The sequence below is a fragment of the Nothoprocta perdicaria genome, unplaced genomic scaffold (assembly GCF_003342845.1).
Source record: "Nothoprocta perdicaria isolate Ctin4 unplaced genomic scaffold, notPer1 scaffold_166, whole genome shotgun sequence".
NCBI classification, from domain to species: Eukaryota; Metazoa; Chordata; class Aves; order Tinamiformes; family Tinamidae; genus Nothoprocta; species Nothoprocta perdicaria.
Genome location: NW_020454827.1, coordinates 207968 through 233921, shown reverse-complemented (window position 1 = coordinate 233921; position 25954 = coordinate 207968). Strand labels below are relative to the sequence as shown.

The 25954-nt window shown below is 46.7% G+C and overlaps 1 protein-coding gene and 1 long non-coding RNA gene across 2 annotated transcripts; both read right to left on the bottom strand.

Moving 5' to 3' along the window:
* Window positions 1-220: 220 nt before the first annotated feature.
* ECSCR (endothelial cell surface expressed chemotaxis and apoptosis regulator) lies at window positions 221-19989 on the bottom strand. Its single transcript, XM_026035741.1, is given in 11 exon segments — window positions 221-337; window positions 866-965; window positions 2106-2142; window positions 2990-3088; window positions 4167-4265; window positions 4804-4905; window positions 6634-6681; window positions 7184-7300; window positions 8791-8838; window positions 9002-9043; window positions 19932-19989. Coding segments are annotated over 11 exon segments (759 nt in total). The 3' UTR covers window positions 221-328.
* A 5288-nt stretch (window positions 19990-25277) lies between these two features.
* Window positions 25278-25743, bottom strand: LOC112944311. Its single transcript, XR_003248751.1, has 2 exons — window positions 25624-25743; window positions 25278-25412 (listed from the first exon to the last, which is right to left on the bottom strand). It is a non-coding gene; the product is annotated as an uncharacterized LOC112944311 (long non-coding RNA).
* Between the last annotated feature and the right edge of the window lie 211 nt (window positions 25744-25954).

Below are 25954 nucleotides of genomic sequence, written 5' to 3'. Positions count from 1 at the left end.
CTGCGTAGATAGTTCCTTGGTGCTCCTTGCTGCTTGAGAGTTTGGGTGCATATCAAAAATACAGTGAGATATCAACCACTGAGCATGGCAGGCTGTAGCTAGAGCAAGCCCTGAGACCCCTGAGGGGCAAGCTATGTGGCCTGATACAGTAAATGTATTGATCAGAAAGGGACAAGTAACTTTTATATATATATATATATATATAAAAAAAAAAAAAAAAAAAAAAAAGAGCAGCAGCCCAACACTACCCTTTCCCCAAAGGAAGGCAGGAACCTGGCAGGTCACTGCTGGTTGTCCAATGTCAGCTTCTAGCTCTGAGTCATTTTCTTCATAACACCTGCCAAAGGAAACAAAATGTGATGCATTAGTAGCCTGTTTGGGCTGGCAAAAGAACTAAAAGTCTTGCCTCAAACAAAATCCAATTCCTAGTTTAGCTTTCAAACATCAAAGTGATGGTAATTAATTTTTTTTTTTTTTTTTTTTGGAATGAATCTTAGAGTTCTGGTAAGAAGGTACTGCAATATCATCAACAGAGCAAGAACAAAAGGGGGCTTTGACTAGAAAATGAGACCCGCCCAACTTCAGAAAATCTGGTTTATTTATCTATTAATTTAACGACAAACCAGAGTAGCTCTGGCTAGCCCTGGATGATGGCACCCATACACATGAGGTCTGCTTGATAAGCGTCACAAGGAGCCCAACTTTCACCAGGCTCACTGAAAACAGCTTGGATCTCAACAAGTTTGATGTTTCAAGCTTTCAATGGTTTTCTGAAGGAGTAAGAGAGCAAAGGGAATACTCAAAGGCAAACAAGAGAAATAATTCTTAACTAACTCKTATAAAAAGCAAGATTTAAAAGGGAAACCTTTTCTGATGGTGGGTAACTTATGCTGTTGTTCATGTTGATGTTCTTCATGGAGATCAGAGTGATGCTGTTATCCTTCTCCCTTGTGCCCGCAGAGCAGCTGTCAACCAGAGAAGGTATTAAGAGATATAGAAGAAGATCACACAACGTTGCACACAATGACAGGCAAAGAGGCAAGGCAGGGGCAGGCGGGCACATTGGACCAGGGAGATCTGTGACCTTCCCACCTCCAGGTGACTGCTGAGGAGCAGCCCTTGAGTGGAGACAGGTCCATCCAAGGCCTAGAATAGCGTTGTCTCCCCTCTGGTTAGATGATCTTGACTGAAGATGTGGACTGCTCTTTGATTTGTCACTATAGCTCATGCACGTCCCCAATAGCTAAATTGCCCGGGGGAGTCTGGAGAAAGAAGCGACGCGTTCGGATGGATTCCCATGCACAGCTGGGTTTGCCCAAGGGAAAGCACCACTGGTGGGATTCCCCTTTCTCCCTAGCTTAAGGGCTGGGATTTGCATTTAGCATCAATGGTGAGTGGAAGATTTGGGGATTAGGGTTCCTCTGGGCACAGTTTTCTGCTGATACGTGCTGCTTAAGTGGCTGCWGGTCACTTAAGTCATGATCATTAGGGGTATTTATGAACCACTAACGTCAYTGCGAACTCAGCACCTAGGGACCTTCCCCGCTGTGTCCCTTCATCCTTTCTAAAGCTGGATTGCTGCCTTGGTAGAAATTATCAGATAGAAGAGCAGGAATAAGAGCTCCTGGCACTCAGGTACCCTTTCTTTCATTTTAGTTTCCTTCCAGCTTCTGTCTCCTGCTGCTTTCCCACCTGCAGCCCCTTTTCCCAGCTAGTGGTGGTGGTCAGTGAGGTTCAGGCAGACCATCCTCCACTTGGTGCTTCTCCTCCAAAAGCCTCTGGAATGGGGTCCCCCTTCTCCCACACTTTGGGCTAGCAGGAATAGGGATCTTGGAAGATACTTTTGGGGACCTGATCTTCTCTCATTGGGATGGCTTTGAARTTCAGAAGCCCAAGCTTGGACCTCAAGGCTGTATCTAGGCAAGGCAACGCAAGTGAAATGCTCTTTTGCAAGGTCATGAGCCCCCCGTTATCAGTGCAGGTGATAAGTTGTCCTGAAACACTGCTTTCCACTTGGAATAATCAAAGCCTCCTCTTCTTGCTAAAATGACCTCTGCAATGAAATACAATGGATGGCAATAGGGGAGGTCACCAGGCAGCCTTACCTCTCTGACACCATGTTGCTCCCCGGCTTCTGCTTATCTGGTGGGGGAGAAAAGGAGTTGCTATGTAGGTGAGAACGTCAATAAAATGAGTCAGCTCTATTCAGAGCTGCATCGTAAAGGATTGTAAATGACATCCACATGAGATTGGGGCCACCATCAGATTCTCGAGAATTGGTTAGAGAAGCTGCTGCGACTAAGTCTGCGATTTTTTTTTTTTTTTTTACAGGCAGGACTGAATGTTTTGCTGCTTATTTAACTGCTGGCTTCCTTTGGGCTCCTCGCGGCTCTCTGTCCTGCCGTAGAGCAGCCTTGCCCTCTAGCGGGCAGAGCTTAATTAAAATTGGGATTCTGGGCAAAACAAGGACCAGTCTCCACAACTGCTTTGCCGACGGCGCAAAAGCACTGTCAGAAGAGCACAGCAGATTTCCACGTGTGGAAATCTGTAATTTTCATCCTTGGCAGGCGCAGCAACCTTCCTTCTGCCCCGCTCTGCAGATGGGTCTGGCCTGGGACGCTAAAGAACAGGTTGCAGATTCCTAGTTGCTAAATTGCTATCCCAGCCTGTTCTGTCCTCCCTCCCCCAATCCCCAGGTAACACATTTCATTTAAAAAGGAATCCTTTCATCTTTCAAGAACTGCCAAATCAACCTAGAAAGTGGTAACTTGTTGAGTAGGAAGGGAAGGACAGCCATAGGATACACTACTTGGACGTGGAGAGCTCTGGCTCAGGTATACTTCTGTTCTGGAATGGGTTTTGTTCTCTTTAAGCCTATCTTCAGCTGCAGAGAGAAGCATGAAGGTGTAAAGTGTGTTGCCTCCTAATCTCGCAGCACAAGGATGTAGCCAAAACGAAGCTCCTCAACCCCCAATGGGCCAGCAAATACCTTCCGAGTCCTTCAAACGGTTACACTTGAACCTCAGGCTGACCACGGCGACTAGGATGATCACAACCACGATCAGGATGACTATGAAGCTGATGACACCTGGGGAGGGAGGAAAGCATCATCGGTGTGCCTGCCCTTGGTGCAGGGCAGGGGCTTTGCTCCAGGGAAAATTTGGGTTGGAAATCAATGAATCGTTCACCTCTGATAACATGAAGATGGTGTGTAATATCCAAAGAATAAATGTAAAGGGGAGAGACAAGATAGAGACACTGAGCAGTCTGTTATTGTTGTCATAAGACAGTGGACAAACACAGGTTTGATTCGGATACCTAGCATCTAAAAATTGCACCGAATTCTTGCTGCAGGTCTCCTTTTGGCTCCCCTTGGAGGATATAAACTAATGATACTTATAATAACTTCACTCTTTTTTTTTTTTTTTTTTTTTTTTTTTTTGGTGCTTCTGAAATAAGATTTTCCAATAGTGCAATGGAAATAGGCAAATCTTTTTGCCTTTTGGGGAGGCAGCAGAGCCTGGGGAAGAGTGGGTGTCTTAAAGATATCTCCTGCCTATCTTCAAGGTTATGTCAGATTAAGGTATGACCCCTCTTGCTCCATCCTTGCACAATCTATGAAGGATGCAGAGGACTTGGTTGCTCCCTGCCAAGCGAAGTAGCAAATGTATGGGTGAAAGCAGGAAGGTGGGGCTGGGAATGCAGTCCCAGCAGGTATGCAGGGAAGGAAAAAGATTGCCTAAGCTCCAGGGCAGGCAGCCTATATATTCTGCCCCYTGTTAGGGAAACCAGGACCTTGGCAGGGAATAATTTGGGCTTCATGCTGTAACGCAGAGCTGGARTGTAGCTGGGGCAAATACTGGTGCTGGGAGCAAGATCCCATGTTCAGGCATGCYGGGATGGGCTTTCAAAATGCTGATCTGTGGTACTTTAGCTATGAATGGGAGTAATAATTACTCTTATTTAAGTAATTACTCTTATTAAATAAGAYTTTTACTGCCTGATGACAAGTCTTTTGGAGGGTTTTCATTGCATTCAGACGCCATAATTGGGCATCCAGACGAGGAAAACAGCCGAGCGGTTCCCCAGGGAACCAGGGGGTCCAAAACTGACTGTCTTGGCAAAACAGAACTTCTCTCCCCAGCCCAGATCACAAAAGGCCTTACCAAAAGCTGCCACCGTGAGTGGTGATTTTCCATCCGTAGGAGTAGGCATGGGCAGGTAGCCGAAGGACCCTGGTGTTGGGGTAGCTGTTTGGGAGGTGCCTGTGAGAGAGATGTGGGGAAAAGTAGCTGTGTGTAAAGGTTTTAATCCAAGGTGAGATGACAAGTCCCAGGAAAGCTGCAGGGCTTGTCACTTTACCTTACTGAAGAGGACAAGAGTGGATGCTAGACCAGCACCATCAGTATTTACAGCAAAGTGGCCAAGACCTAAGCGGGCATCAGAGATGCCCGATAAAAGGGGCCCCACTAAGGCAATCTCTGTGAGCATGTGATATTCCCACCTCAGTGTCTTCTGCTGGGGTAGCAGTGAGGAAGCTGAGCATGGTAGATAGAGCAATTGATCTGGTGGTGTATTTGAGCACGGGACCCATCCTGCCTCCCCCCTTTTATAAACTCTAACCATACCAGCACCTTCTTAGCCACCAGTCCTGTTGGGTTGGGTAGATTGCCCCAAAGAAGTGCTGCTTCTGTGCAGCTTTACAGATTTTTCAAGGACTAGATGGAGCAGCCAGTTAGCGCCCAGGTGCTCTGGGCAGCTCTTCACTACGCCGCCTTGAGGACAGCAGTATGATGGTGTTGCTTCATCAAGCCAAAAACCATCAAGTGGTTATTTCTGTGAGCAAGGAGAAAGCACCTTGAGTTGCTGAYGTTGTAGTAATCTTGCTTCTCTTGGGCTCCTGACCTGGACAGAGGAAACACAGAGCATGAGACTCATCCTTGAAGACACTGTACCAGCCAAAAGAATTAATGGATGTGCTTGAAAGAAGATATTCACACTATATATCCAGGGAAACAGGGCATTTATTTTCAGAGTGAAACTTCTCCATGAAACACTATTTTATTTTTTTTATTTTATTATTTTATTTTATTTTATTTTATTTTATTTTATTTTATTTTATTTTATTTTATTTTATTCTATTTTATTTTATTTATTTTATTTTATTTTCACTATGCCTAAAGAAAACTCAGAGAAACAGGGGATTAAAATGTGTCACTGTTCAGATCAGCTTTCTGCCACCCAAACATTTTCAGGCAAATATACTGCAATTAAAGCTGAAGCAGTGAACTGAAGATGTTACACATTTGCCCTTGCTCACAATTTTTAGATGAGATTAGGCTTTCTCCTCCATTAACCAGTTTATATTTTTAGGAGTTTTGCAGAGTACAAGTGTGGGTTGACTTGTTGGCTTGCCTTGCACTTGGAATTACTGGATTTGCTGCTTCCAATGCCTGTGAAAGCCAGGCATGATTTAAAGCCAGCCTATGTGTTTCACTTGTACAGTGATGCATCCTTTGCTGTTTGGATCCGTGTGTTGAAAAGCCTGAACTAATTATCTGCCTTGATGTTACTGAACAGCTACAAGCACTGTCAGGATGCTGAAACTGGTATGTCAGACTTCAGAAGAACATCTATAGGTCAAGTAGGGTCTTTCTTCCTTTCCCATCCCCTCCCTCCCAAAGACACAGTTGGCCTCAACTACGTGCTACCTGGCGGTATCTCTCTTACAGTTTTCCTTTCTGAATGAGAATGCAGCTGTGCTATGGGTTCCTAAAGAGCTCACTTCAGACTGGATTTCCCGTCTTGGAGAAAATATCAAAGTTTTAATGTCATTTTGGACAAAGGCAGAAGAAAAGGTGGAAATGTGAAATCAAAATGTGGAAGGAAACTACTTGCAAATATAGGAATGAAGCCTTCCAGCACATTTAAGCAAAATATGGATTAAAATTGACTTCATTTTGGATATGAGGAAGGAAAATTATGCAGTTAATGATGGATCTTGGCATAGATGAAGCACTTTTTTTTTTTTTTTTTTTTTCCCTGAAAGAACAAATTTCAGGTGTTCAGAAACCAGTAAATTCATGGAGCAGAGCAGGCCAGAAAAATGGTTACTAGTTACAGCTACTGCTGTATAAATCTCTTTAATAGCTATCAAAGCCCCTTTGTTTCCTCCTGAAGTTATTCTTTTAGCTGCAGTGAGTAGAGAGCAACTGTGGGTTGAGCCTGGCCAGGATACCCAGTTCTTGGGAAATGTTGGGTCTCAACAACACATCAGGAGGCCTTACTTCTGGAAGCATCAGCAGCATTTCTGATGTATTGCTCTTTTCCAATAAAGCTGAGTTATAATTCACATTAATCTGCTGTAATTAAAGGACGCTTGGCTTAGCTGGACACAGACCTGCTGGYTGGACATCTGTGCAAGCAGAGCTGACCCCAGGATTTTAACCTTGCATGAGTAAAACTTGGGCAAGATCTGGGAGGTAGGGAGGGAGGCTCAGCCCCAAGGTAAACACTACTGCTTAAATAACCSGCACCGTGTAAGTGAAGTAAGTTAATTGCAATAAAACCTGATCTAAATTTATCATTCCTCTAAAACAAACAAACACACACGAACACACGAAGAGAGAGTACCTTGAGTTGATGAGGCTACTGTGTTTCTACTTCCTTTAGACTTTTCATCTGGATAAAGAAAACAGAGGAAAGGAGTCTTAGCATAATTAACAAAAGTTTTGGAGAGCTGTTGGGTTTCTTGGCAAAGAAATTTGYTTCTTGGCATGAAACTTCCCCTCTGAGCATAAATAAAGCCATCTGGCTCGCAAATCATGTCCTGCACATTGGAGAGATGTAAGCTTTGGGAGAGCTCTACCAGGGAGATTGTGGGTGCCTGTAACTCCTCCTGAAAGCATCACCTGGTGCAGGGTGTCACCCGGCTTTCCAGGTGTGGGTTTGCTCCTGATCATGGCTGCAGCCCTGTGCTCTTGGGAGCCAGAATGAGTGGCTCCTGTTAGCAAAGATGGTGAGGCCACTTCAACCGAATGCTGTAACTGAGCAACACACGTGGTGTGAAGTAACCCAGACTTTCCGATGCCCCTGGATCGCTTGTGCAAGACAGGGTTCATCCTGCATGAGCAAAAATTTATTGGTTTTCTGTAGTKGTACGAAGGCAGTGGGAGGCACTTACCCAGTACAGATGATGTTAGGATTGTTGTAGAGGTGGTATAGTGTGTGGTTGTAGTAGCCAGGTCCAAAGAGGTGAGATTCAAGCCAGCTGTTGCCGACTTTACTGAGGTTGGAGACTCTGTAGAGTGAGCAGAGAGTTACCTGAAAGAGCTCTATGCACCATGGGTTCCGTTCAGAAGCAGCTTGGATGTATATTTTGACTTCTCAGGCCCCTTGGGGATTATGGAAAGCATAGTAGGGGAAGCATTGAGCTGAGCAGACAGCAAGCAGAGAGGTGAGTTGACAGCTCAAGAGATGCATGATGTAAGTTCAGTCTAGTTTTGTCACCACTTTTTTCACTTTTACAATAAACATTTTCATCACATTCATCACTTCAGCATATGCTTTTCTAGAATATTTATGTTTAGGAGTGAGTTTATCATTTTTTTTTGGCAATTCATAGGAGCAGAATCTCCAACATAGCAAGCACTGGGCAGGTTTTGCGGAACTTAACTTTTGCCTTTAAATTTTGGGGTCTCTTTGTAGGGTAAGTTATGATTAGAAGCAAAATTTTCAGACAAAGCAGAAATTGCATCTCTAAAGATCTCTCAGTGGCAGAACAGACACCAGTCTGGAGTTGGAGAGATCCCATTGCGTGTTACTTACGTTTGATCTATTTGCAGACTGAAACAGGTAACTTTTTGCTGTTTCCGTGGAAAAGGATAACAAAGCAAGACAGGCACCATTAGTGACTGGATTAAACCCAAGGCAGTGTTCAGGTCCTTGTAACATCAAATTACAAATATCATGTTGTTTAGGGCCAGCTTTTTTGTGTCCCCCTTTTCCTCTTAGAGAAATGGGGAACATATCAGGTGCTGAGGGTGTGCAAAGCACTGGAAATCAGTAGTTGTTTAAAAGAAAAGGTGTAGCCAGACTTCTCAAGAACTCAATAACAGTAAATGAGCAGTAAATGTATTGTGGGGAAACTCCTAACAATGGCTTTATTGCTGGTACTTCGCTAAAACAGCCCTGAAGAACCAAGGCCAGGCCTGGCCCGTGAGGCGCTGTGCTTGTGCAGGCTGTGCTCGGACTGAACAGACTTTGAGGTAAAGAGAAACTACATTAAGTGGGTGATGGTAGGACAGAGTGACGCAGGTGCAGCCCAGTCTGCCTCCTTGGATGGCCTTGGGACCATGAATCACTTGCCCACCCAGAATTTGGCCTTCTCCATGAGGATCCTATCTGTGTTATGACACTATTTCTCCTCACTCAGTTCAATGTTTTTCTCCCATTCTTACCACTGTCCCTAGATCCTTTTGGGGTAAGCTGGTTGGATCTGAAGCCTTTATGCCACAAAATCCTCTTCATCCCCACAACAAAATCTTCTTCCTCCCCACCTCTATACCATTCTAACCTGCTTCTGGAGAGCCCCAAAGGACTGATATACATGCAGGCCATTTACAAGCTTTCCAGGATGCCTTCAGGGCCCCAAAGCAGTGTAGCTGCACTATCTGCTCTTCAGAGGAGCTCTGATAGCCCAGCTACCATACCTTGTCACAGGGTATCTGCAATAGCCCTTGGAGGGAGGCAGAGGAAGGCACAGAGCACTACTCCTTTGGTATGCGTTACCTGAGGTATGGTTCTTTAGTTCAGCGCTGTGTGTTGTTTGAGACTGACCTGTAACACAAGCAGAGAGTTATGGAGGTGACATCTTCCATGTTTGGGCTCCTTGTTGGTAGGTCCTGGATCCCTTTTGTGAACTCTCCCTCTGCATCCACACCTAGGCATGCACGCACACATTCAAATGGACTTTTTAATAAGAGCAAAACTGAGGTGGTACCTGCTACAGCATGGCCAGGGGGTTCTGTGGAGGTCGTAGTACCTGAAAGGAAACAAGAACAGTTCAAACAGTGCTGATGTGTGACAGTCTGACRTGCACACCAAGGCATCAGTGTTCTTGTCCGTTGTGTGGCATGGGGCTTCCCTGTTTTCTTTAGGGACTGACTTTGAAATACATCAGTTTTCCCCAAGCATTAGCTATGAAGCAGTAATGAACGCCTTGAGAGTGTAAAGTTACTTGGTTAAATATGAGCTGTTAGGTTTGATCTGAGCAAATTACTACTGGAGTTTATTCAACCAAGATAAATGACTTTGCCCATTCCCACCCMGAGCAGAGCATGGAGGGGAAGATCCGTGTCTGAGGGCCAGACTAGCTGGATACGAGAAGAGGGGTTGAGATGCAATGTGTCAGATGAAGCCAAACCCTTTAGGGACTCTCCATGTGCTCTTATGTGAAAATTCAAGGCGGCGTAAGTGGTGTCATTCCTTCCCCATGAGCCCCTCGCTCTTTCTTGGCAGGGAAAGCCCATTCGATTTGGTTTCTGTGGCTGTTTAAAGAGTTCAGGCACTTGAACGCTTTGTTTCAATGGGATCTTGATGGATGAGGCTTGCAAAGGCCCCTAGACTGTTTTTCTTCCTGTCTCCTACCTTCTGCCCTCCGCAACTGCCTCCCYGGCGCTGCCTGAAGCCTTGAGGCCCTGGTAGATCTGAGGTGGGGAGCAGGCGGGAGGCTGCAGCTCATGGGCTGACACCGAGCTCGTTGGGTCCCTGGTTGGGTTGGCACTGGAGGGACGTATCACACAGACCTTGCTATCTCAGGACCGTAGCAGTTGCAGAGAGTCTCAGAGAGTTTCTCAGCTTATTATTATTATTATTATTACTATTACTATTACTATTAMTATTACTATTACTATTACTATTACTATTATTATTATTATTATATATGCTGAGGCATCCCTGCACCAATTCTCCATGTTGTCAACTCTGGGGGAATCTGATGCTTTTCTGTAAGCCGCAGTGCCTGGAATCCTATGATAAGATGAGCTGCCGTTTGAAAAAGAAATATCCAATTCTCATAGTTTGCAACAAAAGCTACAAAACATGAGCAAAATATACTTTAAATTCTCAGAAATCAAACCCAACTGCTTTAATTTCCAAAATGTAACTTTGAGTTTGTCTTTTTTTAAATACACTTCCTAATTAGTGTTTTACTAATTATTGATAGTGATACCAACACTGCCAGAAGATTCTTCAAAGCAACTATGTGAGCACGAACAAAAATGACTGAAAACTGGAAGGCGAATCCCACTCCAACAGTGGTGTAGATCTGGAATGAGAGATTTCTGCCACCGTGAGCTAAGGCTTGTTGGCCACGGTCCAAGCAAAAGCAGTTGGAGGAGGCTCTGGCTGGAGGAGGCATCGAACACGGGGCTGATTCTGACCCTGTGGCCCATGCGAGGGAGCAGTGGAAGTCCTCAGAGCAGTGGGTCATTGCAGCTTGGCTCGGAGCCCAGCCCTCCGGGGACTGTCTGGGTCTAGTGAGCTCCTGATTGATGTCATCTTTCTCACATAATTATCTTGGAGCCCTAATTGTTTTTTCCTCTGAGGCTTTATGAAAAGGATCCCAGCCCAACCAGAATCAAAACAGCATGTAAACCACAGTGAATGCATGATAAAATAATCTTTCCAGATAGTATTTCCCTATAGAAACAACACTTGAAAACTCTTCTATGTTTTTATTACTTACTGGCTTACTGGGCTGGCAAAACTTGCTTGCATAGCAGCACTAGGAAATATTTTTCTTGTGGACCTTGCCAGGGCTGTGCTCTAGACATCTTTCACTCAGAATAGTAGAGAATAAAGAGCGAAAGGATGGGACAAGACTGACAGGAGACATGATTTCAGTCTCTGTTAGCCTGGAGAGGAAGGGGCTAATGGGTTCTCTACATCCATGGGGGTGAATGGGTCAAGACAAGTGAGCTAAGTCTGCATCAAGAGGAAGGGAATGAGGAAACTCTAACACAACGAGTTGCTAGGCATGGTTGCAAAAGAGGACTGTGGGATATCTTCTTTGGAGGTTTTAAAGAACAGCTTAAATGTACCAAAGTCTAAAAAACAGGCTTCTTGAAATTGTCACAGCTTTTTGCAGTGTCTATGTCACATGAAAGCACCAAGAATTGCTCAAATAGCTATTGTCTTCACTCAGTAACTTCCAGACAGCCTAGCTGCTGCTTAATATACATCCTTGGAGGAAAAGAGAGGAGAGAGACTTCTCAGATTGCAGTTTGTTCATCTTTTATTTAGTGTAATCAAGGAGAAATCTGAAAGCTTGAATGGGGCCTCTGGGGAACAAGAAGAAGCTGAGAGAAAAGAAGACAACGTTGACTGCTGCTGTACTGTTAGACCTGGACGGGACTATCCCACGGGGCAGCTCAGAGACCTCCAGAACTAGCACAAGAGGAAGAGGAGTCCTTCCTCTTCCACCACAGCTTATTGCTTCGCCGAAGGTCAGACCATAGCACTGGCTTATAAGGAGATGTCACAGAACAATTTGCGAAACCAAATCTTGGGGAAGAACTTGGGGTTGTTCTAAATCAAGCAAACAAGCAGGTGCTGTCCATGCGCAGTCAGCTGAGGCTGAACAGGAGCAGGCTGCCCGACAGCCCTGCTGCTGCCTCAACCATAAATTTGCCTGGGCAGTTGGTGTTCTGGATGTGGCCAAGGAACAGCAGTAAAGATGTTTAGTTTTCTAACTGTATCAGATCCCTTTGTAGCCACAGAGGCCCACAGTGGGGAACGGGAAGATCCTGGTGTGCTTTGGATCTATTACAGAAACATGACCAGCCTTGGTGTGAGCACATGAAGAGATGGAGATCCCCCTCTTGGCTTTTTGTTCTCCAAGGGATTACCTGGCCTCCTCTAAACACAACAGCATGGAGCAGGTCTGGCTCAGGCTCCTGGCCGCTGCCTCTTGTGACACTTCCTCTGCCAACTTAAATAAGCAGGAGTCCCGTTGTGTCAGGTGTTTTCTTCTGGRGAAGCTGCTTAGCTACCACAATGGAATGAGAGCAAAGCAGGGCCAACGTGCCCAAAACAGGAAGAGCCTCGGCGTGGGTGGGCAGGACGGGGGACCTTGTGCCAGCGGTGCCACCGTGCTGATGGTGGCACTTGGCCATCACGCTGTTTCCTCCCTCTGTTTYGGGTAGCAGCCCAGTCCCAGTGTGGCAGGCTCTGGCCGTGGCTGCTATATAAACAAGKGACAATAATACACAGGGGACAGCCAGCGTGCCTGTAATTGCCGTGAACATCAAAGCGTGTAAGTGGGTTGCCATTGAGCACGAGCCCTGCCAAGCTATTYGTCATTGCCTGTTTGGGGGCAAGTGATTTGCAGTGGGATTGTGCAGTTTTTAGGTGGAGCTTGGGGGCTTGCTGAGGGATTTATGATAATTTATGATGGGAAATACCGCTTTATGCTCTTGCTGGAATGGGAAGGTCCTGATAACCACCAGAGAAGTAGGGCCTAAGAGAGAGGTGTCTGAACTGCAGGCACTTTTCAGTTCTCTGACTCCAAATCAGGGTTGYCTTCAATTATTACTATTATTTTTTCTTCCGGAGGATCAGGGACAGGGGAAATTTGGATTTATATTATTTTTAATATTCTTTTTCTGATGTTAGATGTGAGTGTTGCATTTGAAGGCCAAGGGCCCCTTCCACACAGCCCGTTCTTGGTGACCCCAAGGCTGAGAAGTTCTTGCTCTGCTCTGTGCACCACCTTTCTGTGTAAAACGAAGAGATGCTATGTAAGTTTTAGATATTTCTACTTTAGTATCTTACTTCTGACAGCTTTAGGCATTTAAAGAGTGGTTTCTTCAGCTCCTGGGCAAACAGAGTCATTGATTTTAAGAAGACTTCATGGCATGGCCTTAGTATAACAGCAGAGCTGCATGTTCTTCCTGATGCAGGAGACCTGGACCAAGTGTTGGAAATATTTCAAAGGGCTTGTGCTGTGCCTGTGTTGATTGACTGATGGATTCATGTGGGAGATGTGATTCTGGGATCAGAATGAATGCACAGAAAGTGGGACGGATCCCCTCGTGCTCAAAACTTCTGAAAGGGAGGCGCCATTTAACCCCCTTGCAGCTTGTAGCGCTGGACTCACTGTCTTCTCCTTCCTCAGCAGCCTCTGAAGGAGAAGTGATGTTGTTCTACTAGTTTCTGCATGGAGTATTCTCTATGTTCTCTATTCTCTGGCACTGTACAGGCTTGCTGCACCAGCATCACGCTTTGCTATTAGGATTTATAAACAAATGCTTTCAGAGGAGATGGATAAAGGAGTTTTCTTCCTCTAGTACCTTCCAGCAGAGCCTTGCAGAAGCACTTTAGCTAATGTTTTCCTAACGACCTAGAATTAGATTTTTCAGTTCATGTGTTTACGCTTCAGTAAAATGACCCACAACAGAAATACGCTGGACACTTAACATGAAGTGCAGCAGTTTCCTGGGTGGGATGCAGCAGTTGTTGAAACAGTGATAACAATGTCACTGGTTTGATGTTTGCATGCAGGAAAACCCTGTGTTAGAAACTTGGGAGAGTTGCAAGACCTGCAGGAGACTAAAGCCCATTTTGTCAGGCACCTGGCAGGCACAAAAGAACAGATTCCTCTGCCCCGAGGGGCTCACAGCAGAACAGGTAAGGCAGAAGATGAGAAAGGAAGGAAAGATCACTGTTCTTTCTACACAGATCTGAAAACTGGCAGTCTAAATCAGATCCAAGAGTGACATTTAAATGCGGACATTTAAACAGTTGTCCAACAACATCAAGGAGTCTGGTAGCTCATTGCTGAGATTCTGGATTGAAATGAATTGGCTGAAGTTTTATGGAAAGTTTAGAGGGAGCCAGGAATTCAATCCGTATCTCCTGAATCATTGAAAACAATCTTATCCTTCCTCTGCCCCTCAAGGGCTGAACCCGGGCCTGGGCATCCTCTGAGCATCGTGCTCTKTTCTCTCTGGTGAGCTGTTCTGGAAACACAGCACTGTTCTATCGGAAGACAATTAAAAACTACTTGAATTCGGAAAAACAAGCCAGAGTACAAACAATGTGGGGAAACCATTTGCACAGAATGGGGCGGTGTGGAAGTCCTGCTTTCTCACAAACAACACAAAGTCATGCCTAGAAGAGTGAATTAGCATAGTTTTCTCCTGAATGAAACCCCAAGCCTGGGCCACCACTGCTCCATAGGGTGTGGAGAATAAACACATGCTTTAAATAGGATAATGTCCCTATATAGCCGCTACACTGCAAGCCTCCCAGCTGTTTACTGGCTCCTGATTCCCTCATAACCTGGTTTGAGAGCTGTATGTTTGCTATACTCCATAACACTGGTGCTGTGGGACTTGTCATTCCCCTGGTTATGCTGCTCTTAGAGCTTGAGGATCTTTCTGGGAATTTGGTGAAGGAATTGCTCCATGCCAAGCTGAAATGAAGTAGGCTAGCAAGCTGTCCAGGCTGATTTCTGGGAGCCAGAGCACAGCATACGCTTTTGCCTGCCTGTTGTTTTCACGCTTCTCAAATTGTAGTTTTCATCTGCAAAGCACTTTACAGAGGAGTGGCATGGTGTTAGCTCTGTTCTGTTCTTTAAAAAGGCATAATTATATACATATATATATATAAAATTGAATATAAATATTATACATATATGTATATATAATAATAACACGTGCCACARGTTGCAGGCTGGTTCAGGAGCATGACTTTCATGTCTTCATTAGGCTACCAGCCATGTGTCTGTCATCGTGCAGGTCATGCTACMAGTCATCTTTATTATTTTTTAAGGCTTTTTTTTCCCTCATCAAATGTAGTGTGCTGTAGGAGATGTGCTACGGGATTTCCTTATTCAGTGCATGTCTGGACAAGCCTCCACACAGCCTCATGCCAGCACACAGATTTCATCCCCTGCAGCAGTACAGCCATGGTCATGGATTGGTGGTGGGCTGTCTTTGGCAGATACATTTATCACTTATGCTAAAGTTATGGGTGCTCTTTGCCTCAGTTTTTGTGTTTCTGGGATTCCCTGAGTTTCCTTGGAAGAATATTGCTGGTAGTAGATGGTCAGCGTGGTGTTTGTGAAGCATCCTGCAGCAACGTGGCCTGTTGGGATCTGYGCAGCTCCCACCTTGTGAATGAGGAGGAAGAGGTTTGTAAAGGGCCAGTGGAATGGGGTATTCTTACAATTCCCATTCTTCTCATTCTCTTAAGTTCTCTTAGACTGAACCTCAGGGGAGCTGCTGAAGGAAGAGGTGAAACAATCCCTGCTTAACATACTCATTTCATACAGTCTTGTTGGGGAGGAGTTTTACAGCTTCCTCTATGAAACACTGAACCTGAGTGAGAAGAAACTGTTCAAGCTTCTTGATCTGASGAATTTCATCTGGCTTCAGATTTTATGTGGGTTACCCCCAGGTTTTATCCGCAGGTTTCGAAGCACACTACCGAGCAGGCCATTTCATTAGGTCTGTTTCATATGTGAGGAAACCAAATGTTATATGACTGTCTCAGGGTTAAGTGGCAGATACAGAAAACAGTTCACTGACAGGCCGGTGGTYCTATGTCCCCATCCAGCACATCAATTATGACATGCTGCTTCCCTAATTTCTGTTTACACTAATCTCATTTAGCAGCTCCAAAGCCACCTCTAATCAATGTCTTTGAGGAGCATATTGAATCAAATGTTTTGCTGCAGTGTGACACAGTTTTCAGTGCTGGGAGGGATTGGCAGTGCCAGGCTAGGGCTGGGATGGTTCGTCTACATTTGGTCAAGCTGCTGGAATTGTTCAAAACAGGCCTCTTGTTTTACAAGMCTCTTCACCAAGTCATTTCTCAGTGAAGGACTGAGAGGTGTCCTCACACTGTGAGTCATGCTGCAGGCTAGAGGGGCCATGAAGCATCTTGGCAAGCAACACTGTGCTGCTGATGTCTCCCCTGCAAGGTCCTTCTTTCTTTTGGGCCTGAGAGAGGTCAGAGCGAAGCTATAGCTTCACTCCACCTATGGAGGTAGGTGGACATGTTCCACACATGCAGCCTCCTGTTCCACATTGCYGCAACAGACAGCTCAGCATGAGCATCCAGATTCCTCTTTGCAGGGAGCAGCAATCTGTAGCTGTTGCTTTCCTGCCTGGAGGAGGAGACCTGCAGTGGACSCGAGGGCATTTTGGTTTTGTTGCTAATGGGAACCATGCCTTTCCCCCTCTGTCTGTACAAGGTGTGGAAAACAGGGCTTGACACTTGAGTTTTTCAAGGTGGGTCTAAGCTGGCATCCTCAGCTGAACCGGCGATACCCAAGAACATTTGGTTTTGAATCATGCTTCTCCACTATCATGTCCCTGTCCCTTCACTATGCYGAAGGTAAGGAACCTTGATCTCGGTGAACTGGATCCCAAAGCAGTGAGTTGCAAGTAATCAGAAAATTATTCATAAAATGTGAAATCCAGTAGTTTCATCAAGTTTCTTGCAAGTTTCCACCACCTAGAGGCATTAGGGGTCAAAGCTGCCCTGTGACTTTTCACGCTTCCAAGCACTACCATGGCCAGAGATACTGGAAAGGGCCTTACTCTTCATATTCCTTTATCTTATGCTAGAATGGTTCAGTAGAAAGGCAAAAACACAACCCCCTATGTCCTTAGGTTTACTGAGCAGTCTGAATGAGAAGTTCCGTCTCAAAGCAGTGGTTGGATCATACTAAAGTGGCTGAACTGGGCAGCAGGCTCATTTTCATGTCCCTTGAAACCAGAAAAACTAGACCTTCTAGCTGATGCAGTGATGCCCTTTGGTATTATTCAACAAGGCTTGGCTTAGGAACCAACATTCACTTCCAAGCAGGAGCATCCTCCATGTTGGATTACCAGAACTGTCTTCTCCAAAGGCACCTGCTGTTGACTCACCTATTGTAAGACAACATAATTCCTGGAAGCAGCGTCCAGCAGCTTGTATCAGCTTTGCAGAGAGTTGTCTACAGAGGTACATTTTACTAGAAGTGAGTAGTTTGCTTTGTGAGCAAGCATTTCTCCTAAACACTTCCTCCTTGGCTGCTGTTGTTTACCAGCCTCTCTTGTTTGATAAAGGAGGCTCAGGGAAGGATCTTGGGTTTCCCCTCAGGCATCATATGGTATGGTCAGGGACTGGTGAAGGAAACATCCGTCCATACAGAGAGAGGGGACCTGTGCTGCAACTTGATTAAGAGGCAGGATGTGAGTGAGATGCCTCCTCTGGCATCTCATGAGCTGCTGAATAGCAGCTCCATCGCTTTGGACTCCTCCAGCCAGGAGACTTACCTGGTGAACAAAAAAGGGGCAATGTTGCCCTGCCATTGCACCATGCCACATCAGGAAGAATTCCTTCTGACTGCAATTCGTCCTGACACTCAAGCTAGAAACACCCACTAGTGATTTTATTCCCAGCTTTTACTGAGAATACCAACCTGAAAGGTCAGTGTTACGGTCTCTGCCACTACAACATCTCACGTCTCTTGTCAGAAGTGTGTGTAAAAGCCCGGTATTTTGTTGTTATTGGTGCCAGCAACATTTTTTTATACATGACTTTTGCAGSTCCCTTAGAGCTTGAGAGAGGACCTATTCAGTCCTCATCTTCTGAGGAACAGAGGCAGAAGAGCAGCAAGAGCCAGGTTGCACTTGTGGGTAAATACTGTGTCTGGAAGGTCTCCTGCTATCTGGATGTCTGTCCTTTAGTGGCATCTTACGTTCTCTGTTACACGTACCTCGTACTGGTGGCATTACCCATTACCCTCGCGCAGGCAAGGAAAGCAGTAAATGGCCTGGCAATGGGAAAAGCCCGCGGCATTCTCGTTAGCTCCCCACGAGGACGTTTGCAGTGGAAATCTTTTGTCTGGAAAATGCCAGGCTGTTGTAATGGAAACAGTTCAGAGGAAAAGGCTTGTTTGGACATGTTTTTTGTCAAGCTTTTATGAGGGAAAAGAAAAAAAGTTGGAAAGTTTCTAAGGCATCCCATTTCAGCAATTTCAAAACAGCAGTGTTTCAATTATTTCTTTTGAAATAACTCTGAGCTTAGAAATTTAAAATTACGAATAACAAAATTGCTAAAAGCAGAAAAGGCCTGTGCTGAAGCAGACAATTGCTAGTTTTCTGCCAGCTTTGCAGCCCAGCTTTGGGGCTGCTGACTTGTAATATTAYTTGTGATCTTTGGCTTTTCACCTTGGTGCAGTTTGGAAGTTCCTGGAGTCTCCTGCAATAGGGAAGTTTTAACCCCCTTCCTCTGGTCCTTGTCTTTCCCTGTTCTTAAACTTGTAGAAGCTGCTCCAGCTCTGGCCTAGAAGATTGCACTGCCACCTCAACACCCTCTTTGTGGCCTTACAGGTGTTTTGACTGCACCCTGCTGTGCTCCAAAGCAATAAGTATAAACCAATAAATTCCAGTGCACTAGGAGACCACTGAGCTCTCATGTCTCGTGTTTGAGAGCCTGTAGCTCCTTCCTTTGGTTTCTTATGTGTSGGATGACCAGGAGCATCATGCCTTTCACTCAACCTTCTGCTCTCCCTTGTGCAGCAGCRTTTCCCCCAGCTAGTCGAACTCATGTCATGAAGTAAAATTCAGCTTGTAAACCTAGGTGACTTTGCCCCCAAATTTTAAGTAGAATGGAGTTACGGACAGGCAAAGCGTGTCCCTGAGGGCTGGCGGACAGGGCAGTGGCAGTCTCCTGAGGACATCCTTGCCACCTGACCCCACAACTGAGAGTAAATCTCCCGGGAAATGGGGCAATCAGCCTCAAACCCTGCAGGCAGGAGAGGTGGATCTCCGATCACGCAGGTGATCCAGGAGAGGTACCTGAGAACCTGTGTGGCCTGCCCAGCCTATGCAAACCACAGCAAGTACTTTTATGGGAAAAGTAGCATTCTGGCCAGGCATTGACGGACCTTGTGGCATGGCAGAGAGGCCTCAAAGCCCCTTCTCTCACACTGAACAAAATTGGCCCCTCTGCTGAAGCCAGCAGCATTGCCCTCTCCTAGAAGAGAAGTTTTCCAATCKATATGCTCTTGCACCTGACAACTTTACCGCTAGGAATTAGAAGTTCAGTAACACTGTTTTGGGTTTTATGGATTGATTTGTTTGGCTCTGCTCTCTGTGCCTTTTAAAAATCCTGTTATTACCCACAAACTACCTCTGATCCTTATGCAACTTCTGTGGTTTAATGATAAGAACCTTGGATCCAAGGCACACAGTATGATTATTTTCAGATTGCTATCCATTAGAAATGGTAATAATGTCACAGTTTACTCCTTCAAAAGTTCTTAAGCTCATAGCTACAACACAAGACATGACTTACAAAGACAGAAAAAACAATATTCATGCTTCAGAGTGGGAMACTGATTCCATGATAACTGAGATATGAAAGAAAAATTAGAATCAGAGCTAGTGCAGATTAGTTTTCAGTAAGAATAGTAAGTGAATTGCTTGTGGAGTTCTTGCACCTTGCTCTACGTCCTTTATATTTGTATCAGTAAGAGGAGAAATTAAACTAAATCAGGGAAAAAAAAAACAAAAACATTTCCCAGGAAAACTGTCCTGTGCGTTTAAAAGTGCTGTAGTTCTACCTTTGCCTATATTTGTGAAAATGCCACTTACTACAAAATACCTCAATATCCCAGTATTTCAGCAGAAACAATCCCTTTGTCAACCGGGAAACCGCCTGCTTTATTCTACCTTCCCAAATAAACTCTGCATCAACTAACGTGGCCAGATGTTTCCAAACAGCCCCCTGCCACTGCCCCTSGATTTAAAGGTTGAGTTTTCCAGTGCAGTAGCTTCTCCATCTGCTACAAACTCCAATCTTTGGTGCAGACGTGGAAGGTAAGCCCGAGCCCGAGCCTGCCTAAGCAGGAGGCCACCGGAGCGCCTTACCTCTGAGGAGGACGCAGCCAAACAGCCACAGGAGCGGATGGAGCGACGCAGCCAGCATCTTCTCRGGCGCTTGCAGCCGTCCAGCCCTGCTAGGGCTCTGGCCATACTGAGAGTGAAAAAAAGGGTGAGGAGAGATTTGCCTGCCTGGGCTGATTCTTTTAGAGCTTCCTGTTAAAGAATAGAAGGAAACAGGCTGTATCCACAAGGGAACTGTGCTTTTAGCCCATTATGGCTGGAGAGGATATGAGGCACAGCTTACCAAGCGCAAAGGAAACCTCCGCATCATTTTGGTCGGGGTTTCTCTTGCCATAGTGTGGGAGAAGGGGGCGTGATGTGCACTGTGGTCCTGCCTTGATTCGGGCCTCAGTTGCTCCCCTTTATGGTGCTGGGTTTTATCAGACGGCTTACCTTTGTGTTGAGGATGTGCTGGGCACGAAGCTCGCACCCGAGCACTGGCTCTGCTCCTGGCCTGGAGGAACTTGCTCCTCTGCTCCGTGTGGAGTAGTGATGGATACATGATGGATTGGTCTCCCAAGGCAAAAAGCTGCTCCTGGTGCTCTCGGAAGAGCCAACCTGCCCTCTCGTGGGAGCRGGGACCTTCCTCAAGCCTCTGAGAAGGCTTAAACGTGACCACTGGAAGTATCTGCTCCTGGAGGGCACCCAGGACATGTGGGTTTTTGATGCAGCAGCAGCATCATGTCCCCGCAGGACATCCAGGCTTTGAATTTTGAATAATTTGGGCTGCTGTTTTGCAAAGGGTTTATTGCCTTCCCTGGTGCTGAAGCCAGGAGCTGSGATGAAGCCCCTGGCACCCCAGGGCAGCCTAGAAAAGGAGAGTGGTTTTACTGAATTAAATCTGTGAACACCATGATTTGAGGGAAAAAAAAGCCTCATCTGGCCTTTGTGGGGATGTTACGTTCAGCCCAAGGAGTGGGGATTAGGTGGAGCCCACAGTGGGGTGGATTATTCTCCGTCTGCTGGGGCCAAACAGCTCATGCCCAGGGCACTTTGGATCCCAGAAGGAGAATAATCAGAGCATGGACATGCTGATTTAGACAGGAAAAAGAAAGAGAAATGCCAGGATCTGGTTCTTTGATGAGGGGAGGAATTGAAGCCTCTGTTCATTTGGTCCATGCTCAGCTCTGCTAGCAAAGGGTTTGTGCGTGCTTAGTATCTTGGTCCTGATGTTGTGTCTGGGTGGTGGCCGGAGCAGAGCCCTTGGTCTTGGAGCCTTTGGTTTGCCCTGAGGTGAGAGCAGGACCGTCCTGGTTTCTGKGTCTCATGCTGCTTGCAAGGTCCTCATCTTCTGTGGCTGGGAGAAGACTGCATGAAAGGAGGGAGAAATCGCTAATATATGGTACATCTTTTGCTAGATTTCAGCAGGTCTGTTCAAGGATCTCCAAAACCCAAAACAAACCATCACGCCAAGAGGAGCCAGCTTCTCACATCAGCTTTTGCTTTTATAAACCCTCTCTTAGCATCGCCCCCCTCCCTTTGTTTTTTTGTCTTTTGCACAGATGTGATGCCCAGAGATTATATGTAGATTAAGGTCTTACTGAATCCTGAAATTAGTACAAATTCCCGGTCCCAGCAGCCCTATCATTCAGACAAATCTCTTCCATCAGCTTGCTTGGCTAAAGGGAGAAAGAAGCGTTTCCAGCCCCATCCTCCCCATGAATGTGAGAGAAGGATCCACAATATTCACGTGAGAGGCAGCCACAAGGTAAGAGCAGGTTTGTTCTGGGGCAGGAAAGATGGGGATAGTTGGGAGAAACTGGGTGGTTTCACAAATGCCTTCCGAGAGCTAGCAAAAGCTGTGGATGATCCATCTTTGCTGTAGCTGTGATGTGCTCAGGGTCCAGAATCAGAGGCTGCCTGATTCTGAACGGGAGTTGTGGTCATCCAGACACTCCTCCATCTGATGGTGCTCTCAGGGCTGGGTTGCACCAAGCAGGTCCATGGCTGCTTGGAATGGATGCTTTGCTGTGCCCAGAAAGGCACATCCTGCTTCAAATGCACCCCCTTAGCACGTAGCCATCTCCTAAACAGCCTCCTGGGGCCGAAGAATCCGAGCAGCAGGATTCCCGGCTGAAAGAGGGAGCGGAGGGGAGCGCTTGTGGCTGCAGCGTTGCGCTGGGCAAACCCAGCCGGGAGCACTGGCCTTTGCAAGGAGCTTGCACGCAGAGGGGCTCTGTAAGCTCAATAAATCGTAAAGACAGGTCAATAAAAGAAGGGAGAGGAGGGAAGGCTTTCCTCTGGCCCGTGTGTGTGTTAGGAGCGGGAGTTAGGTGTTTTCTCCCCAAACAAAGGGCCCTTGTGCTGCAGCAGGCGAGCGGGGAGTGCTTCCTCTGTGTGTGTGTGTGTGACAGCGAGGAGGAGGAGGAAGAGGAGGAGGAGGAGGCGCAGATGATGTGGCACTCTGCTAGGTGAGGCAGCACCTCCGCGGAGCACGTGTGGCACGAGCCGCCGTTTCCTCTTTCTCTGCCGGGGGAGTCCCTGGGGCCGCGGGTCGCAGGCATGACGTGGCCGCTTCCGAGGTGAGCCCAGCTGCGCTCACGGCCCCTCCGGCCTCCAGACAAGCTTCCAGGAGCCTTTCCGAGCGTCCCAACATCTCCCCTGGAGATGACTCTCCTGGAGCAGGGATACAGAGGTACTGCCTGGGTCCCTCTGGAGGAGGGAAGGCTCTTTCTCTTTCCCTCTTCTCCTCCTGCTGCCCCCCCTGCCTCCCYGCTCTCAGACATCCTTCCCCTCATGCCTGGATTTTCGCTGCTGTATTCAGTGCCGGCCTGAATTGCCAATATCTCCTGGTGTATTTTGGCAGGGTTGGGCTTTCTGGGAAGCCGCCTGTGAGTTTTGGTGTTGGATTAGCACTGTGGTACTGAGAGGAGGAAGGGAAAGTTAAAGTCTCCTCTTCAGGAGCTTAGTTCATGTAATGCTGTAGTGGAGGGGCATAGGGTGGTGGAAGGAAGCCCCATGGCTCCAAAGGTGTCCAGGACAAGGCAACACAGGGGAAAACCTCCCCGCTGTGCTCTGATTGCCACCAGATTGAATGTGTCCAGGGCACCATCCCTACAACCCCAGATGTAACCCCAAATTCTGCCAGTGGCTCAGCACTGCTAGTGGAGACAGAGCATGGCCCAGGTGGCTTCTACAGAGCTTCACTCTCCTCTTCATCATGAACTCTTGGAGGAATAAATCTGGCTGAAGTGGGGTTATCACGATGGAGTCCTTATAGGGGCCGCAGTACCAGGCACTTAAGCTTAGTCTGCCTGAACCCAAGTATCTGTTTGGGCACGCTGGGCACCTGCAGAGTGCCTTCCCTGCTGCAGGGGACTCCTAACACTGTGCTCAGGAGGGATGAAGGGCTCATCATGCCCGTTCCTAGCCCGGAGAGCTGTGATCCGTTCAGGAGGGTTTGCTCAATGCCCAAGGCCTTGTCCCAGGCCTGATCTTTCCCCTAGCATGCACTGAACAAGGTGCATCCAGTGCCTGCCCCTGGGTCTCTGTGCCCGAGGAGCTGCAAGTGCAGATGGGTGACAGGCAGGAGCCATGTAAGCAAGGACAGAAGATGAGGGCACACATGAGACAGCCTCTGCTTGGTGATAACCTGTTTCCAAATGGTGTTTCTCTGCCCTAGGTTAGCCTGCTGAGCCATGAACATCTCTGCCCCCAGCAGCCAGCTGAGACAGCCCGAGCCCCAGGACTCGGACACATTCACTCCCGTCTCTGTTGTTAAGAGCGTGACAAAGAAGTCCGATGCCCTGCCCATGATCTCTGTTATCGTTGTCATCTTCGTCCTCTTGGCCATCTTCATTATCATTGTGGTGCACTATGGCCCTCATCTCCGCACCATCCAAATCACCCTTTACCATGAGCCCATGCCGCAGGACTTGGATGGCGGCGTGCACCTCACGGACTGGAAGAAGCTGGGCTCCCAGAAGAAGCAGTCAGTCCAGTACTGCCAGCGAGAGCTGGACAGCAAGGACACGAATGGGGAAAGCTACCAGTGCTCATGTAAACACCACCTTCCCTGCGGGAACGCCGAGCCTAACGTCATAGAGATCACATACTTGTGACCAGACCATGGGCCACCCAGTCCAGGTGGGACTCAAGGAACCATGGACCTGTCAGAAAAAACACTGACTGGAAAGCTGGCTGGGCTGGAGCCCCCCCGCCAGTACCTGCACACTGAGGTTTTAGTATCCCCAAATTTGTCTCTCTCTCCAGGTAGGCTTACTGAAGAAGCTGTGAACATCAGCAGAATGACCCACCCTCTGTAGATTAAAGGTACCTTCAGAATAAAGAGGCCTTGGGTACTGCTGAAATGTGTCTGTGTCCAAACTGAAAGTGGCTGCTGGGTCTTGGTTTTTCCTGCCTCTGKGAGAGATAGAAGTTGAAACCTATCTCCATGGGTGCTGAGTAAAGTGCCACAGGGAAGTGGGGCCTCTGGGATGGGYGCCGAGGTTGGTGCTGTGGAGTAGTCTGGGAAATTGAAACAGGGTTTCACCTCTGCCTTCTCCACCTAAGAACGGAAAAAAACAGTGAGGAACATAGGAGGAACAGCAAGGTACAGGAACTGTTCCTTGGGCTTCTCCTGTGGGCGCTTGTTCCCTACCCCGACCTCCATCTGGCCTCAGCTGCATCCCGAGCACAGTTCCTTCCAACCCTGAACTATCGCACCAAACAAAATGGGCAATTTTACAAATGAAATGGGTTCTTTTACCCATTCCTTTACCCAATGGGTTCCTTCTGCTGTCCAACGATGTTTCTGATTATCTTCTGAAGGAAGATATCTATCTTCCTTCCATCATCTATTTCCAGATTGTTTTGCTCAATTACTCTAAAGCCAAACAGCAGTTCGCCTTGTAGGACCAACTTTGCTTTTGGTCTTTTCAATTAATGTAATTCATATTGCCTTTTTTTTTTTTTWAWTTTTYYTTTTTTTTCTTCTTAATTATTTTCCCTCAGAGTTACAGTGAATTTCCAGCTGTCCCACTTGTATGTTAGAAGGGGAAGAAGTGTATCATTTTTTTCTTGAAAATTACTGAGACTCTCATCTCTCTTGTTAGGCCAATATATGCTTTTAAATACTCGTGAAATTCACTTTTCATCCTTAATTTTTTGATTTTATATATCCATAACTACTGAAGGTGCAATAACTAGACTGGGMCCATCCCTTTAAATGATAGCCTTAAGTTTTGTAACCCCGCCAGTCACCCTCTTCATTGCTGAGCAGTCGAAGAGTTAGAGATAGAGAAAAAATGTAACAATGATTACAAAATCTGGATTAAAATCATGGGAGTGGGGAAATAGCATCTCACCTCAGTCTGTGGTGAGGTGGTGTCATCTGGCCAGGCTAGATGAGCCAAGAAAGCAGTCGGTTTGCAGGAGCTTACTGTTTCAAAATAAGTACCAGCATTATTGAGGACTCGGCGCTGAATTTTTCATCAAAGAAATCAGACGCTTTCACTTCAGCATTCTCTAAAGGACAGCAGCAACAGGGAAACATCATGTTTGCAAAGGAAAGATTAGACACATCTAAATATTAATAAGAAGGGAGATAAAACATGTACTTATTGCTAAAACTCATCGATTTTCACCCGCTTGGGATTTTCAGAGGTCTAATTTATGTTGGATTGCGCTTTGGCCTAGATATATCAGTTACAGAGTTCAGGAGCTGGGGAAAAGGCACCTTTTCGGAATGTTTTGCCATTCTGGAGCTATTTCAGATTGTCAGAGTAGAAGCAGACAAAAGCGTTGGGAAGCCACAGTGCAGCTGAGGCTCAGCTTGCTCCAGAACTTGCCCCAGGCTCCGGTTCCTGCAGCACAGCAGAAGACCTGTTGGTATCCCCTCTTTGGAAGACCTCCTCTCACCGTGTTCCCAGCACCTTCTCACCACCCCACCCCACTGGGCAGTCACAACCTATGACCGTCACACAGATGTTGCTGGCAGGCTATTTGCTCCTTAGGTGTTTGCAGACTACAGGTGTAGCCTGTGAAGTGGAGCCAGGTGTTACCCTTTT